Source organism: Amphibalanus amphitrite, unplaced genomic scaffold (assembly GCF_019059575.1).
Source record: "Amphibalanus amphitrite isolate SeventyFive unplaced genomic scaffold, NRLGWU_Aamphi_draft 001042F_arrow, whole genome shotgun sequence".
Taxonomy (NCBI): domain Eukaryota; kingdom Metazoa; phylum Arthropoda; class Thecostraca; order Balanomorpha; family Balanidae; genus Amphibalanus; species Amphibalanus amphitrite.
In genome coordinates, this window is record NW_024882536.1 from 19,294 (window position 1) to 36,162 (window position 16,869).

The following is a 16,869-nucleotide window of genomic DNA, read 5'->3' on the forward strand; positions in this document are numbered from 1 at the left end:
CACCGGACGGCGCGAATAGCCGCAGCGCCGCCGACCGGGTCCAGCTGCTGCCTGAGCAGCCAGGTGCCCCTGCAGCCGCCCCGTAACCCGGCGACCAGACGTCTCACTGATCGGGTATAGCTGCCCCTGCAGCAACACAGTAAACCGGCGACCAGACCGCCGCCGAACGGGTCCAGGTGCTGCATGAACAGCAAACAACTGCCAGAGCAGCCCCGTAACCCGGCGACCAGACGCGCCGCCGGACGGGTCCAGCCGCCCCTGCAGCGGCCCCGTAAATCGGCGACCTGACGTGCCGCCGACTGCGCCGCTGTTCCAACCGGAAACCTGGTGAATAGGTATCCACTATCAACCCTGAAAAGCACCGGTAACGGCCCGCCCTGGCCCTGCTGTGACCGCAGGCCTACCCCGCTGTGACCACCGGTGACCACCGGCCCACCCAGCACTCCGCTGTGACCCGTGCCGTGAGCTCGGGAGCGGCTGACACAAGGATCCCCAGCCTCCGGTGAATTGCCGCTCTGAGCTGTTACCTGCAAAACGAGGGGCCTCGCCAGGATCTGGAGGAAAATAATGAAAGTCGCTGTCTGAAATCATCGGGGGCGAGACAGCCGGTCGCCAGCGAATTCCCTTTCTCCGTCTCACAGACTGCTATTTCTCCACTGCCGGAGCGGCGGCGGGCCGGCACCGCGCCGACCTCGGCCAGACGACAGTAAATCAGCTATCCGCGCCGGGCCGGGCCGGCCGTGTCCGGTTCAAAGGTGGATCGATGGACGGTCCACAGACGGACGGACGGACGGACGGCGATCGGCGGCAAACGGCAGACGCAGGGCGCGACACGGCGGAACGGCGTCACCGTGGCGCGGCAGACGCGGGGTCTGCACCCTCAGACAGTAGGTACACGATGGTGCTGGGTTGTAACGAATCAAAAAAGGAGATCTAAGCAACCAAAACATTTCAATCATAGTGACACCCCCTGATCTGAAGCACGGTTCGTCGGAAGGTCATCTCAGGCTCAAAAGAAACGATATATACCATTCGAAAGCTTACGGTGAGCTGAATCCAAAAATGTATTTTTTATCAAAATCGATCGATGGCCTTTTTTGAAAATTGCGTTTTTCTAAAAACTTAATAATTTTTTATTCAACGGGCAGTCCCGGACATTCTGGAAAACATAAACATGTATTTTTGAGTTCCAGTGAAAGCTGAACGCCTAAAGAACAATATTTAGCGAAGCAATATTTCCAAACATTAATATGCGTCTCCCACAGCCGAAAATAAGGCGCAATCACACAGCTCAGTGTCACGATGGACCAAAGTCAGCCACACAGAAGCGTGAAATGACCCTTATCGACTCGCAGACCCGGCGCTCTCGACCCGCCTGACCGGCCACGGAAAGAACGTTCGGCTCTCGATCTACTAAACAAATGTCAAAGTTGTCAGTTTAACTGTCCACATCGCTATTAAAGCTATTCAGGATACCTGTGAAGAAAATTCATTGTTCTGTCATCTTCACATCATGCATTAATTTGCATCTGTTCATGTCTACTTTGCTCAATTGAGCTTGGTATCATGCCCATATAAGGAAAATTGGCCGCGCTGAAATGTCAGAGGCTGCACCGGCCTCAGCTCGGGTGGAGTGGGGGTAGCGCCCGGCGGGGCAGGGTAACCTTTGACCGGTCGCACGGCCCAGCAGCTGTCACCAGTACAGCCTCTGACAGTGAAACCCCGCTCACTTCCCCTGCGCGGGCACTGATCGCAGCTGGATGGAACAAAACATGTATAAGAAAAATATAAATTAAAGCATGTTGTAAATCAAGCAGAACAATGAATTTTCTTCACAGGTATCCTGAGTAACTTTAATAGCGATGTGGACAGTTAAAGTGGCAAATATTACATTTGTTTAGTAGAACGAGAGCCGAACGTTCTTTCCGTGGCCGGTCAGGCGGGCCGAGAGCGCCGGGTCTGCGAGTCGATAAGGGTCATTTCACGCTTATGTGTGGCTGACTTTGGTCCATCGTGACACTGAGATGTGTGATTGCGCCTTATTGTCGGCTGTGGGAGACGCATATTAATGTTTGGAAATATTACTTCGCTGAATATTGTTCTTTTGGCGTTCAGCTTTCACTGGAACTCAAAAATACATGTTTATGTTTTCAAAAATGTCCGGGACAGCCCGTTGAATAAAAGATTATTAAGTTTTTACAAAAACGCAATTTTCAAAAAAGGCCATCGATCGATTTTGATAAAAAATACATTTTTGGATTCAGCTCACCGTCAGCTTTCGAATGGTATATACCGTTTCTTTTGAGCCTGAGATGACCTTCCGACGAACCGTGGAAGGGGGTGTCACTAACCATCAGATTAACCAATCAAATCCCTTAGCCGGCCGGCCGGCCGTTCCATCCCCTCAGCCGTCCGTACCATACGTCCCATCGGTCATCCAGTCCTATCAGTCCCGTCCGTCCCATCAGCTCCATCCTTTGTCGGTCCTTCAATGACCCCGTCAGCCGCCATCGCGTGCGAGGCCAAACGGGCCCGGTCAAAGGCAGGCCGGCAGCTGAGGGGCTTCCCACGGCGGCGGCCGGCGGACGAGAACGGAATCAGCTCGGCCGAGCGGGGCCATGGCAGCCAGAGAAGCGTCCAGACCAGAGCGGAATCAGCTCGGCCGAGCGGGGCCATGGCAGCCAGAGAAGCGTCCAGACCAGAACGGAATCAGCTCGGGCGAGCGGGGCCATGGCAGCCAGAGAAGCGTCCAGACCAGAACGGAATCAGCCCAGCCGGTAGGTCCGCCGGGGTGGGAGCAGCCCGACACCAGACCAGCCAGGATCCTAGGAGAGACGGGAGCAGTAGGACGTGGTGGGACGGGAGTAGCCGCGACGGAAGCAGTCGGGACACGGCGCGGAGGCGGCCCCAGCTCGCCAAACCAACAATGGGGTTGGGAACTCGATTTTTTATGAATGCATGAAAATGATCAAACTATTTTCACAGAATTTATGGTGCATACCATTGCCTCGTAAAATCAATAAGCTGAGAGAAATGGGGGAAGAAAGATAGGAAACTTGTTTTGAAAAGTTCTTGAAAAAAGATGCTCTTGATGCTGTTACGTCACATGTCACATTCTGCGGTTGACAAATAATGGCGCATCTGGCGCACCACAGATTACATGTTATATCAATGGGTGAAAGATGTTGTTTGCTTCACTCTGCCATTCGCGCTGTTTTTAACTTTAAATTATGCTAAAACATTTACGGATGAAATGTTCAGTGTCAAAAATTGATATGTCTGCCGTGTACTATATTCCCACTTAACATGAGCGCGTGATAAACATTTTATGTACCTCGAATTTTCAAATGATAAAGAGGATGAATCGGAGGATGCTGAAAAGCAAAAGCTCATTCCAATATTTGGACTACTTTACGATTAAAATGTTTACATTCCTGTCATCTAATTGATCATTTATTTGTTCTTTTTTATGAAAATAACTTAAGACGTTGAGAACCGAGGTAATTTCTATCTACCGTGCCTTAACTTACCAGCAACAGCAATCTATCTACGCCCTACGGTGGCAAGGGAGACTGTGAAAGAAGCGTAAGATGGATTCTAAACAATTCTTTTGTGATATACTGAAGGGCAAAGTGCAGAGAAGAGCGTACAAGTCCTGTTTTGTGCCAGGCTGTTGCAGTAGCACTTATGAAACTCCGAAAACGATCTTCGTTCATGTCCCGAACAACATTACCCTGAGGAGATGATCGTCTGCAATAGCAGGAAGAGCTGATGCAAGTACTTTGAAATCCACTATCAAGTCGGTGCTTTTGTTGTAATGATCACTGTGAGGTGAGATATTTTGTGCAAGGGCTGAGTGTAATGCCCAGGAAATGACCTCCATTCGCCCCTGACCGGTCAGGGGCATAAAATTTGAGTGGATGGCGGTCCGTTTGGTGTTCAGATGTCAATTGTATTTTGTTACTGTCAAACAATACATGTTATGCTGGCAGCGAATGTGTGTAACGTCGTTTTTCGAAACAGAAGTTAGAACTGTAACGGCAGAGTGCTTGCTGGTCTCATCGTAAGTATTGTAAGTGTTGTAAGCAAAAGCATTGTCAATATTGTAAGTATTGTGAGCATTGATGTATGGTAGATATCACCTCACATGATCTCGGCTCAGATAACCCTCTCCGGTGTCCCTGTCAGTAAATGGCACCTGGATCATTACAGATAAGATAATTTGTCATAATTCTTAAAGAATTGGGTGGTTTTGACTCGTTTACTCGAGGTGCAGGTCGCATTTCAATACTTTTCCATAGGCTTGCAATGTAAAGGTCACGACTCTGACCTAACCTCAGGTCACAGATAAAAAATTCTGAGATATACTTGATGATGATGATGAGATATACTTGATGAGAGGAAATAACTTCGTGAAAAACTCAAGCTCTGACGTGTTTGCAAACTTTTCTGAGGTGGGGTCAACAAACCCGCTCTGGTTACCTGACCTGACCTGACCCGGCATTTTTTTTTTTTTTGCTGAGATGTGCGCAATGAGCATTTAGGAAAAGTCACCAAATATGAGCTGAATGTCTCGCGGCGTTTGGCAATTGTACAAGAAAATCCTGAAAGGTCTCCCCGTCCGAAATAGGGTTAATGTGTATATGAAGAGTTGCAGATGCCAAACATACCCAGATCTAAGACTGCAGTTCCCAGCGCCGCTGCAACGTTTTTAAAACAAACATACATAGGACATACAAGCATGTTTATTTGCATCTCTTTTGGATAATAGCAACTCATGGCGCCATCACCCGCGATAACTGTTAGGATTTGAGATATATTTTTATGGCCATTGGTTTGGCTGTAATGTTTATTAATATTAGTTGGGCGGAGTTTGGTAGTTTTTTATTTAACTTGTGGTATGTTGTGCTGATTGCGGGTTGTTTAAACCTTTCAAATGTAAGGACCTTATTGAACTCAACCCTACCCCTACACTACCCTACATACGACTGGACGCTTTCCAAGCCCACAAGCATCACGACGCCGAGATGGAATGTAGCCGAGAAATCACCCTCGCCATCTGCTCTAGAGCTAATCGTGTGGGGCGGTGTGTGGGGCGCCGCTTAGCCTATGGGACTGCACTTCTAGTGGATGGGGGACGGGGGTGCACCTGCACCCCTTTCATATGGAAAGTTACTTCCCTGATTACAGCTCCCCGTATTGCACCTAATCAGGGAACGGCCAGCAAACGAAGGAACTATTTCTGGATGACAGGCGAATAACCGCTCACGCAAGGAGCGGAGCTCCGCCCCGTCCAAAGTGGCCAACAAAGCAGAGACAGAGGCAGCATCACATCTTCCATCAAAGAACTGGTTTCTGGCTTGGAAGATGAGCTCCATCTTTGCATCCGAGTCGGTGCTGTCAGGAATCAGCTGGTCTAATGGAGTGAGAGTAGTGAGACGACTAGCTATTGTATCAGAGCTGCCTGGTCTTCGTAGCATTTGCACCGATTCTTCTCGATCGGACTCTGAATTCTGTCCCTCCTGCGTATTACTTGAGGCATTGCTATGTAGCTAAGTCTTTGGCAGAGTTTCATTATCCATGCTTTGCAAACAGTGCCATAACAACACAGTTAATTTATCACCAAGAATGTATTTCAAGCTCATCCAGGTAAACATACACCGGCTTTTCATGTGCTTACGTCAGTTGTGGGATAAAAGGCATACACACACGACACTGATACGACATAAAACAATGCAAAAGGCAACTAACCCAATGAAAGAATGCTAAAAGGTACCACAGTAAGAACACACGAGCACGCTCACACCTGCATCTGCCGCGCCTGACCCATGTGTATCCGCAAAGCGTTTTTGAAAGCCGCGGTGCGTCCGTCCCGTACGGAGGGTGGTAGGGCATTATATGCTCGGGCCCCCCGGTAGATGAACATTCTCCTCCCTGACTCTGTTCTGATGCGTGGTAAAACAAGATGGTCGTCCTGCCTGGTCGATCTCTGCCTCACACTCATCGCCGTTCGAAAGTGACTCGCCAAGTCAGCCGGTTGTTCGTAGGTGAGGATGGCTTTCAGCAGACACAGTGTACGATACATCACGAGGTCCTCGGCAGGCAACCAGTTCAACTCGCTCAACACATCACGCACATGTTCCCGCTTTTTCCGCCCTGACACCACTCTTGCGCAAAAGTTTAACAGTTTCTTAATGCGCGTCACTGAGTGTGTAGTTGACCAAGCTTCTTTGCAAGTTCCAATACAGTTGAATCGCACGCGATTTGAGTGCAAAAATCAAGAAAAGTGCCAACTTGTTCCCGTAAAATATTTTGAATATTGAACTAAAAAAATGAGTAATTTCCAGATAAAATAACAGCGAAATCAGTTTTCGCTTGCCAATAAAACTCACAGATATTGAAGCTCCATTATTAAAGGAACATTTTAGTATATGCCATTCTTGATAAAACTTCTTAGCCACGCAATACCAGCGCAAAATAAAGAGACACTGAAAACACGACCAATCACTCCGATTTACCATAGGAAAATACATAGAAAATGTATGTCTCAACTGCGCCAAATATACAGACAGTTATATACCTACATGTGACGTCATGATTAGGCCGACCAATCAGAAGCAAGTTGTTTTCAGCCACAAATAATTAATTTCTGAACTAACTAGGCATTTTTTTTAACAAAGTGATTTTAAATTAAATCATTAAAAATTCTGAGCTTTTTTATTTTACCAAAACATGCAGAGCATGCAGATAGGTCCCAACCCTATTGTGCTAACGTTTCCATAGAAACCGGGCGCCAATAACTGGCAGCGGCGTGCCGTGAAACAGGATCTACACCTCTACGGCGGCGGCGCAGCGCCCGGCCGGGCAGGTGCAAAGAGCAGAACAGGATTAGTCAGTCCTGCGCTAATACAAGGGAAAGCCACGCCGCGCGGCCGCAGTGGCAATCGGAGGCATTATCGGCGTGTTTGCCGAGGCTTAATGTCAAACTGATTCACCTCTGCATGAACTAACACGGAATTACGAGCAGCTGCAGCACATATTTCAACATGGCCTGCGGTCGATATCAAAGGGGCACGGCCTCACTCTACTTAGCAGTGTGCCAACAGCCTGTTTGCACTAGCGAGCCAAGTAATGATGCATGATGCATATTTCTAGTAAGATGGTACAGCTGACAGACTACGCCATGACACTTGCTGACCTTTAACAACTACACAGGCTTGATAGTGGAGTTCGAAACAAATATCAACAGTTATAAGCAGAAAACAAATAATTATGAACTGACAGACAACAATCCACGCTGAAATTCAGCGCTAGTGTGCCATAGCACTTATAGCTCGGCCATATTTCATAGTATATTTCGTTTTATAAACGCTCTCGTGTCTTATAGTTTCCATAATATTCAATAGAGCGAGGATAATGCGCACAATCCCGTTAAACCGCACCTCGTAACCCTGGGCCCTCCATTGTGCAGAATATTCCCGAGTCTCGCCACTGCTCTCCCCGCTATGCGACGATCACCCTGCGTGAGACCCGAACAGGCCCCGGCGGCAATAACTCCGGACCGCGGCGCCAACCCGGCCACTACGGCGGCGGACCGCGTCACCAGAATACCCCAATAACGGCCGGACGGCGGGCGGCGGACGGGAGACGGCCCGGCCCGTGGAGACGGGGAGACGGACGAGCGGACAGTGGCGGTCGACCGCCGGAGGTACTGTAAGGAGTCGACGAGGCCCGCCGACAGGCGCCGGATCATCGGGGTAACGGTCGGTGGGGCCGGGTAAGGTGCGGCGGGGTAGGGTTGGGGTGGGGTGAGGTGGGGCCGGATTAAGGTGGGGTGGAACGACTGACGCCAGTAACCGCAGTGCAGTGACAACACAGTGATGACCTCAGCTCGCTCACTGCTGGCGCCGTCAGAACTTGAAACGCCGCCGAAACCAGCCGGCCCATAACGCTGCCACCAACAAACACAGGCGACTGATACCGGCTGTGCCTGGCGCGACCACGGACCCAGCTGCTAGACGCTGGGGAGGGTGTCAGCACATCGTGACATTTCGGAGTGACTAGGAGCATAACCAAGCTCAAAGCAACCATAGAATAGATAAACACCACATACCTATCCGATGTTCGCTAAACGATAACACACTAAAACTTCACCAACTTTGTGGGGGATCTGCTCAGTTTAAGATGATAATGTGTGTATGGCTGGCGGAGTGGAACGCAGTTGGATCAAGTCAACGTCTTCCACTAAAATCGATCAGAAGCCGCCCACGGCTGGACCACGACACCGACAGAATGGGGTTAATGCAGATTACAGGATACATCCGTCCAAGTATTCAAACTATTGGAATAGATGAGTACTCGACCTGCTACTGACTGCCTGGTGCCAGGAGCCACCGCTCGACACTCCAACAAGAATGCGTCATCTCGGGTTCCCTTGCCGATCACCTATACAACCTGCAACCAGTCCTACATACGGTCGCCCACCAACCATCTAGCCAGTCCCCAGCCTGGTCCTCTCAGACTTCCGTCCGTCTCCTCCGCCCCCAGCCCGGTCCTCTCCGTCCCCAGCCCGGTCCCCTCCGTCCCCAGTCCGTCCTCAGCCCAGTCCCCTCAGTCTTCCGTCCGGTTCTCTCCGTTCTCCCCGTCCTCCTGTTCTTCCCGTAACTCCGCCACCCCCGGACTCACCGCCACGTCTGCCGACAGCGTGTCCATCAGCTTCTCCTTGGCCAGGCCGCCGATCTCCACATGCATGCCGTCCTTGACGAAGTCGTTGTCCTTGAGCGTGGGCAGCTCCTTGCGCAGCTCCTTGGAGGTGGCGTCTCGATCCACCGTGGAGCCCTTCAGGTCATACTTCCTGAGGGACGGGCGGGGGGGGGGGGGTCACTGGGGTCGCACTTCCTGAGGGACGGGTGAGAGGGAGAGCGGTCACTGGGGTTGTTCTTCCTGCAGGACGGGTGGGGACGGACGGGGGAGGTCACTGGGGTCGTACTTGCTGAGGGACGGACGGGTGGGGGGGGGGGGGAGGATTAAAACAAAATCCTGTGCTACTATGCTGCAGTGCGACGATACGGTAACACATCATGGACTGACCGTTTTTCGTTGTATGTGCATTGTGCAATGTGCATTGTGCATAAACAACGAAAAGTGGTAAGTCATTTAAGATTAACACAAGCTGACCGTATGACAGATTCCATGAGCCGCTAAATGCCTAAACACAAGCCAAGCTAACAATAGTGAAACGGATGAGCGCATCGGGCTTAATGGAATCGATTCGGAACAACTGCAATGCTATAAAACGTCCAAATGCGCGCCTTGAGAGAAAACTCGAACCAAAACATGTCGCTTTCGCGACCCTCGGTGAGGTCCCCAGCAGCTCCGGACTCGCGGACCCACCGCTGACCGCCCCTGCTCCACCTCTCCCCGCCCCCTGCATTTCTCCCTGGGCATCTTTCTTTCAATCAGTGGCTGCACGCATGGCCGTGGCGGCTGGGCCGGACGCATCCATCGTCCGTCCATTACTGGGACCGGGGCGGGCCGGCCGGCCGGCCGGGCGGCTCTCGGCTGCGGTCGGTCGGACCCGAGCCCGATCGAAGCTGCACTGATGGCCCTTCCGGGACCGTGTTAATGCGCTTCCTGCACCGTAATATAGTTACTGTGTTTCGGCCTGTCCTTACTGTTACATATAACAGGAGAGGGATATTGTATCTAGCCGGAGATTGAGATGCTATGACCCAAACGGGACACTCCCAGCACGTGCACACTAACAATGGCTCGTGCTGAATCATCGCCCGGTGTCTTCTGGCAACAAACGCAGTAAAAAAAAAAAAAAACGCAGTCAGTGACCACCCAGTGACACCTGCGCTCGGCACCCGTTGGCGACAGATACAGGTAAAAAGCCCAGCTCCGAGGGCGGCGGACACGTGCGCTGAGTGGCACATGTGCGCCTGGGCCCGGCCGGTCTGCAGCACATGTGCGGCTGGGCTCGGCCGGTCTGTGGCACATGTGCGCCCGGGCGGTCAGTGACGCAGTGCGGCGCCGCGGGGCCCATTCAGCGCCGACCGACGGCCCGGACCAGACCGGACTGCCCCACCCAGCCAACGACGACGACGGCCCGACCACTGCCGACCCCGCCCGGCCCTCCGCCCCGCTCCGAGCCACCGACGGCGGGACGGTACCCGCCCCGCCCCGCCGAGAAGGCACCGCGCCACAGCGCCGCCGACGGCCGCGCCCTGACCCGCCCGCCCCGCCACGGACGACCCCACGCCAACGCGCCACGGATGACCCCGCCCCGCCCTACTGCAGACGGTCCCCCCCCCCCCGCTCCTACTGCCGACGGACCCCCCCCCCCCGCCCCTACCGCCGACGGACCCACCCCTCCCTGTCGCCGCCGCCGCAGCAGACGGCGGTCCCACCCCAACCCCCACCTAAACGGCTCCACCCCGCCCCGCCGCCGCGGCCGCCGCAGACGGCGCCTGGCCTTCTGTGGTGCTAATGACTGGGCGCCGGGCGCGGCGCGCTCCGGCTAATTACCAGACAGCTCTCTCAGGGGGTCGATGTGGCGTGAGAGAGTGGCGCAGCGGCCGGGGAGGTCTCCGGGACACAGTCTCGGCTAATACATTCCTGCACGAGACCGAGAAATGCACAGAATTCACAGAGCCTTTAAATAAAGCATCAAATGGGTGCCAACAGGCGTTCATAATTTAAGGCCTTGTCGAATAAATAGACCCAAGGGCTTCAGGGCGGGTCGAAGAAGAGGGTATTGACAGGAGGCGTAATAGAATGCTGGAAGGTATTTACTGCCAGAAATGATAAGCTTATCTTTATGGTGTTCCCGAAACCTAAGCTGAAAAACTCGTTTTCTCTTTCTTGAGCTCCCTACCACTCTTTCCTTGTCTGTCCCGTCCCTCTTCGCCGGCATTTTCTGGGTTTCCTCAGTAAATCACACAGTGGAAATGGCCGAAGCGTCGGAACACAGTGGCGAAGCGTTCATTTTCCAAACCCCTGTCCGAACGAGTACAGCTTTCATCCAACTCCCTATGCTTCTTCCATATCCCTAATATGGGTACAGCACATGACCACAGCGAACTCCCTCTCAGCGCTAAGAATATCAGTTTCCTGCCCCGCACAGCGCCCCTCCTCTACCAAACGCACGGCGTTTCCCGGCGCCGCAAGCGGACGTCTCACTTGTGCAGCGGCAGGTGGTTGCTGAAGACGTTGCGCATGACGACCAGGTAGTGCTCCAGGCCATCGACCGTGAACCGGTACATGCCCAGGTACTGCGGCAGCAGCGTCTTGCCGTGCCGCTCCACGATGTACTGAAACAGACCGGAGGGAGAGGTCAGAGCGGGGCTGACTGTACTGTACTGGAACAGACCGCAGGGGTCAGGGCGGCCGGTCAGAGCGGGGCTGACGGCACTGTACTGAGTCAGCGGGGAACAGCCGGTCAGGGCGGGACCGACACAGGCAAACCAACAGGGAGGCGGAGACACAGGGAGAGGGGCAAGGATACGCAAAAAGAAGACAGGGGTAGCCATGGATGTAAAAGAACAGGGCAGCGAGGAATGGTGGGTTGTATAAGCCAGGACAGTACCGGGAGAGTAGGGAGGACGTGGAGGGGGGATAAGGGCAGACGTGGGGTAAGCCACAGCAGTGTACGGGAAATCAGGGCAGTGTAGAGTAGGATAAAACACGAGAGTGTAGGCAAATTAGGGCAGTGAGGGGGAAGTGAAGGCAGAGTACGGTAAACCAGCCAGTACGGTAAACCAGCCGGCAGCAGCGTGATGGGGCCGCAGCCTCGGTGTTGGCACAGAGAGGACCCACTACCCCCGGTCCCAGCTCTCCCACTGGTCCCAGCTCTGTCCCAGCTCCCCACTTCCCCGGTGACAGCTCCCCACTGGTCCCAGCTCCCCACTTCCCCCGGTCCCAGTTGCCCACTGGTCCCAGCTCCGTCCCAGCTCCCCACAATCCCCGGTCCCCCGGGTCCCAGCTCCGTCCCAGCTCCCACTATCCCCGGTCCCACTGGTCCCAGCTGCCCATTGGTCCCAGCTCTGTCCCAGCTCCCCACTATCCCCACTACCCCCGGTCACAGCTGCCCACTGGTCCCAGCTCCACACAATCCCCGGTCCCCGGGTCCCAGCTCCGTCCCAGCCCCCAATATCCCCGGTCCCACCGGGGTCCCAGCTCTGTCCCAGCTGCCCACTATCCCCGGTCCCCGGATCCCAGCTCTGTCCGCGGAAGGGCTGATGAGTCAGCGAGACGGATTATCGGCCCAGTTTCCGGCCCTGCACTCGCCCAACTATCAGTCGCCCGGCGACAAGTTATGCTGCCAAGGCGGAATGACGTGGGGTATCGGTTCAATAAGCCCAATAAGGACCACTCAGGCGAATGGTGTGGGGCGTGGGTGGCTGCGGTTCAATATGATCCACTCGGGCGTGCATTATTAATTGAGCGAGCGAAGGTTGGCAAACGGTGCAATAAAACAGGAAAACAACGTTTATCAAATCATTTCACGAGATAACATACACATTTACCGAGCATATATGCTGATCAGAAATGCAGCTGAAACAAATAGATAAGCAGCCCTTCTCGAAATACCATACGCTTTTACTTATAAAATCCCGGCGGCCGGCACAGACATTAGTTTCGACAGCCGGTGGTGCCGTTTTGTGCCAGCGGCCCACGCCACACCACCGGCGACTGTCCGATGCAGCCCCCACTGTACCGGGTGGTACTCCTTGAGGAAGGAGTGCATCAGCTCCACCTCTTCGCTGGTCAGCGCCTTGATGATGTACAGCTTGTCGTATGACTGGTAGAACTTGGCGCCCGACTTGCCCGGCGAGTCCATGGGCGTGGCCTCAGCCCTGCCGAGAGCGGAAGGACTGGTCAGACGGCGGACCGAGAGCGGGGACTGGTCAGACGGCGGACCGAGAGCGGGGACTGGTCAGACAGCGGGTCAGAGAGCAAGGACTGGTCAGACGGCGGGTCAGACAGCGGGGACTGGTCAGACGGCGGGTCAGAGAGCGGGGACTGGTCAGACGGCGGGTCAGACAGCGGGTCAGACAGCGGGGACTGCACAATGGGTCGGATGCGGTCGCTAGCACGCCATAAATGGTTTTGGTGACTTTCCCGAAGTAACGTAAAATATGGTGCAAACGATGCAAAAATGTTCGTATTTTTATATTATGGCAGTTATTTTGCCCTGTCGAATCGTATTTACACATTATACTGCCGCAAACTGACATGTTTGGTGAGGCTCCAAAGCTCCGGTTAAAATAGCGATAACCGTGGTGGTCGAATAATGCCAGTCTACACTTAAAATAAGAGAAAGTGGGAAGAATGGGTGGTCCAGCCTAATACTTTGGAGCCTAAACAATGCAACAAAAACCGATTGCTTACTTTTGCGTTTCGTTTTCCTCTCATTTTACCGTACTAAATTAGTAGCTTCTGAGATACAACAAAAATTTCATCCAGACTTACAAACATAGAGCAATACTAAATGCCCCCCAATGCCCCCCGGAGTTTTAGCTATTACAATAATCAGGAACACCTCCCGCACAAGAAACGAGGTCGTCTAGCTGCGACCACCCGCGACGAAGCAAGTTATATAGTTTTTTTTTCTCATCTGAGATCTCGACTCTCCGCTGCCGATCAATGAAATGTGTTCTCGGAAAATGCGGTCAGAACTTTAGTTTTGGCAACAGAAACAAACAATTATGCGCGAAGACTTGAGATCAGCGGTTCTTACAAATGAAAATGTTGAATTTTCCAAATTTTGGCGTTGGACCATTTAAACCAAACAGTGAACTTTTTTATATAAACATTAAATAAACCGCATAGTTTAAAAAAATTTCAAAAAATGTTTTGATATGCTAGAAGACATTATTGTTCAGCAACCTCCATACAAAATCTAAAAGAGTTCGCTCAATTTTTGATGCCTGAATAACACTGAAATGTCAAAAGGTATTGGTTAAAAATCTTTAAGAATGATTTATTACCGTTCTGAAGCACCTACACAAAAGCAAATTACACCATTAGATATCTCGTGAAAAATGCAATCCGATAGACACCGATATTATGCGCATATAAAATATTGCAAATTTGACCCTTCTCATTTGTCTGACCCTACCCAATCTTTGACGCTTTTGGTAAAATACCTAGAAGCCGCCTATTTTGATGCATCGATCGGGCATGTGAAATAAGGGATGAAACATGTCTTGTATGAAATTTCTCAACTTGGATATGCTATCTTGGCGGGTCTTGCAACCCGACAGGGATATTTCAGCTTTGAGGTCTTTCGCGACGTGCATGCGCAGCCTGAGCTAGAAACTGCAACAGTGCTATGCAAATTTTGACGAATTCTTTTCTGTCTAAGGACGTAGCCAAGGGGGAAGACATGCCCCCCCCCCTGATGGCAAAAAAAGCTGAGCAGCACCCCCACAAATAGTGGGCCAAATCCGAGGAATCTTCCTTTTTTGGAGGGGGTATGACACTAGGCAGAATTCTAGTACGTGCGTGTTTCTAGCCGAGAGATACATATGTAGTTGCCACAAAGATATGCCATATGTGGACAAAGTTTTCTGTAGCAACGCGATGCGATGGACATTCATCTTTTTTTTTTACTCGATTCTTGACGTCATGGGGTGAGACCGAGGTGTCAGGAGTGAGCTTTTTATCGGAAACAGTGACAAAAAATTATGATCATATTAAATGCGGTTGAAAATAAACATTTGCCATGTTTTGAGCCTCATGTCAGCATAAGAGCATCAATGTCCAACATCACGTCACTAATACGTCACTCCTGTCTCCTCTTACGTCACACGTTTCATGGTAAATATCGTCGAAAACCCATCTGGGATGCTATATCTCTCATGCTTGACCCATTAGCTGCTAGTTAACAACAGCTGGGATTTTTGGCGCGCTAAATCGTGAATCGGACCCATAGTGGACTGGTCAGACGGCGGGTCAGACGGCGGGGACTGGTCAGACGGCGGGTCAGAGAGCGGGGACTGGTCAGACGGCGGGTCAGACAGCGGGGACTGGTCAGACGGCGGAAAGACAGCGGGGACTAGTCAGAGAGCGGGGACTGGTCAGACGGCGGGGACTGGTCAGACGGCGGGTCAGAGAGAGAAGACTGGTCAGACGGCTCTGCGGAGAAAGGGGACTGGTCAGACAGCGGGTCAGACGGCGGGAACTGGTCAGACGGCGGACTGAGAGCGGGGACTGGTCAGACGGCGGGGACTGGTTAGACGGCGGGTCAGACGGCGGGGACTGGTCAGACGGCGGACCGAGAGCGGGGACTGGTCAGACGGAGGGTCAGACAGCGGGGATTGGTCAGACGGCGGACTGAGAGCGGGGACTGGTCAGACGGCGGGGACTGGTCAGACGGCAGACCGCAAACTCCGGCACCTGGCACCAAAACGGGGGTTCCTCGTTTGACAGACACAGACAAGATCACTAGTGGGTGACAATCGCCGGTCACAGTCAATTAGTAACCAGTATTGAGTCGGTTTATCCAGGTCAGGTTCAGTCAGCTGGCCGTGTGGAAGCGCACTCTGCTGACACTGGTGTGCGAGCGCTGTGTCGTCACTGATATGTGCCAGCGATGTGTCGTCACTGATGTGTGTCACTGGTGTGCCGCCATTCATAAGCCGTTAGCGATCTACGAGTGATGTGCCAACACACGAAGGTCCTCGCCATAACTCAATACGGCGTAAGACGAGCCCGGAGCCACCCAGTGTTTGTCGGCAACGACAAAAATAAGCCACATAAAAGCCTGTTAAACTAGCCAGGTTACCGCTTGTCCCTGAAATGGGCATAGCTAGAAACAAAGCACCGCTGCCACAGGAAAAACAAAGTGAAAAACAATGATAACGTGTCGCATCAATACTGACTGGCAAACAGACCACAGATCCAATTGAAGTTCTTCCCAAGTCAACCTATAAGTAGCGCACGTTGATAATTTCAGACTGAGTCTCCAGTCTTTAGAGAAGTCTAGGGAGTCACGATGGTAAGGAGAGTCCATGGGAAGGCACGGTGGCAGGGAGTCACTGAGGAGTCACGGTGGCATATAGAGTCTCTGAGGAGTCACGGCGGCATAGAGAGTCTCTGAGGAGTCACGGCGGCATGGAGAAACACTGGTGGGTCACGGTGGCAGGGAGAGTCGCGGTGACATGGTTTGGAGGTCACTGGGGAGTCACGGAGTCGGGAGAGTCACTAGGGAGTCACGGCGCGGTGGTAAGGATAATCACTGCGGAGTCACAGTGCCAAGGAGTCACTAGGGAGTCACGGTGTCGGGGAGAGTCACTGTGAAGCCACGGTGGCAGGGAGTCAGTCGGCCCCTTACGGCCCGTAACCCTACTATCTATCACACCCGCCCTGTATTCCCTTCCTTCCAAGTTCCGGCCGACAGTCTGTCCATCCGGTTTGGACAGTCAGACTGCCGCCCCATCCGATATAAACTGATGCTGATATAAGTCTGACATCAACGTGCGCTCAGAGACTGAGGAGAGCGACCACACAACTGCAGGGGATGGGCCTGGCGGCTCTGGACTCGGGAGTCGCTCTGCACTCTGCAGTGAGTCCGGTACGTGACTGAGGGGATGCCGCCTCCGGATCCGGCGGTCGCTCAGTGGTGTTAGCACAGACCGGGCCGGACGTCTGTGGACCCGGGGGTCGTTCTGTAGAGACCGTTCCGGACGTCTGTGGACCCGGGGGTCGTTCTGCAGAGACCAGAGAGTACCGCCACAGACCGTTCCGGACGTCTGTGGACCCGGGGGTCGTTCTGCAGAGACCAGAGAGTACCGCCACAGACTGGGCCAGACGTCTGTGGACCCGGGGGTCGTTCTGCAGAGACTCAGAGAGTACCGCCGT

General features: G+C 52.8%; 1 protein-coding gene across 1 annotated transcript in view; it reads right to left on the minus strand.

Annotated features, from left to right (window-relative positions):
• LOC122369497 (phosphatidylinositol 5-phosphate 4-kinase type-2 alpha-like) overlaps positions 1-16,869 on the minus strand; it is a 35,779-nt gene that overhangs the window by 10,553 nt on the left and 8,357 nt on the right. Inside the window, exons 4-6 of the mRNA XM_043344289.1 lie at positions 12,722-12,860; positions 11,185-11,315; positions 8,686-8,854 (exon numbers count right to left, since the gene is read on the minus strand). Of these exons, the coding sequence (XP_043200224.1) occupies positions 8,686-8,854; positions 11,185-11,315; positions 12,722-12,860 (439 nt within the window). The remainder of the gene's footprint in view (positions 1-8,685; positions 8,855-11,184; positions 11,316-12,721; positions 12,861-16,869) is intronic.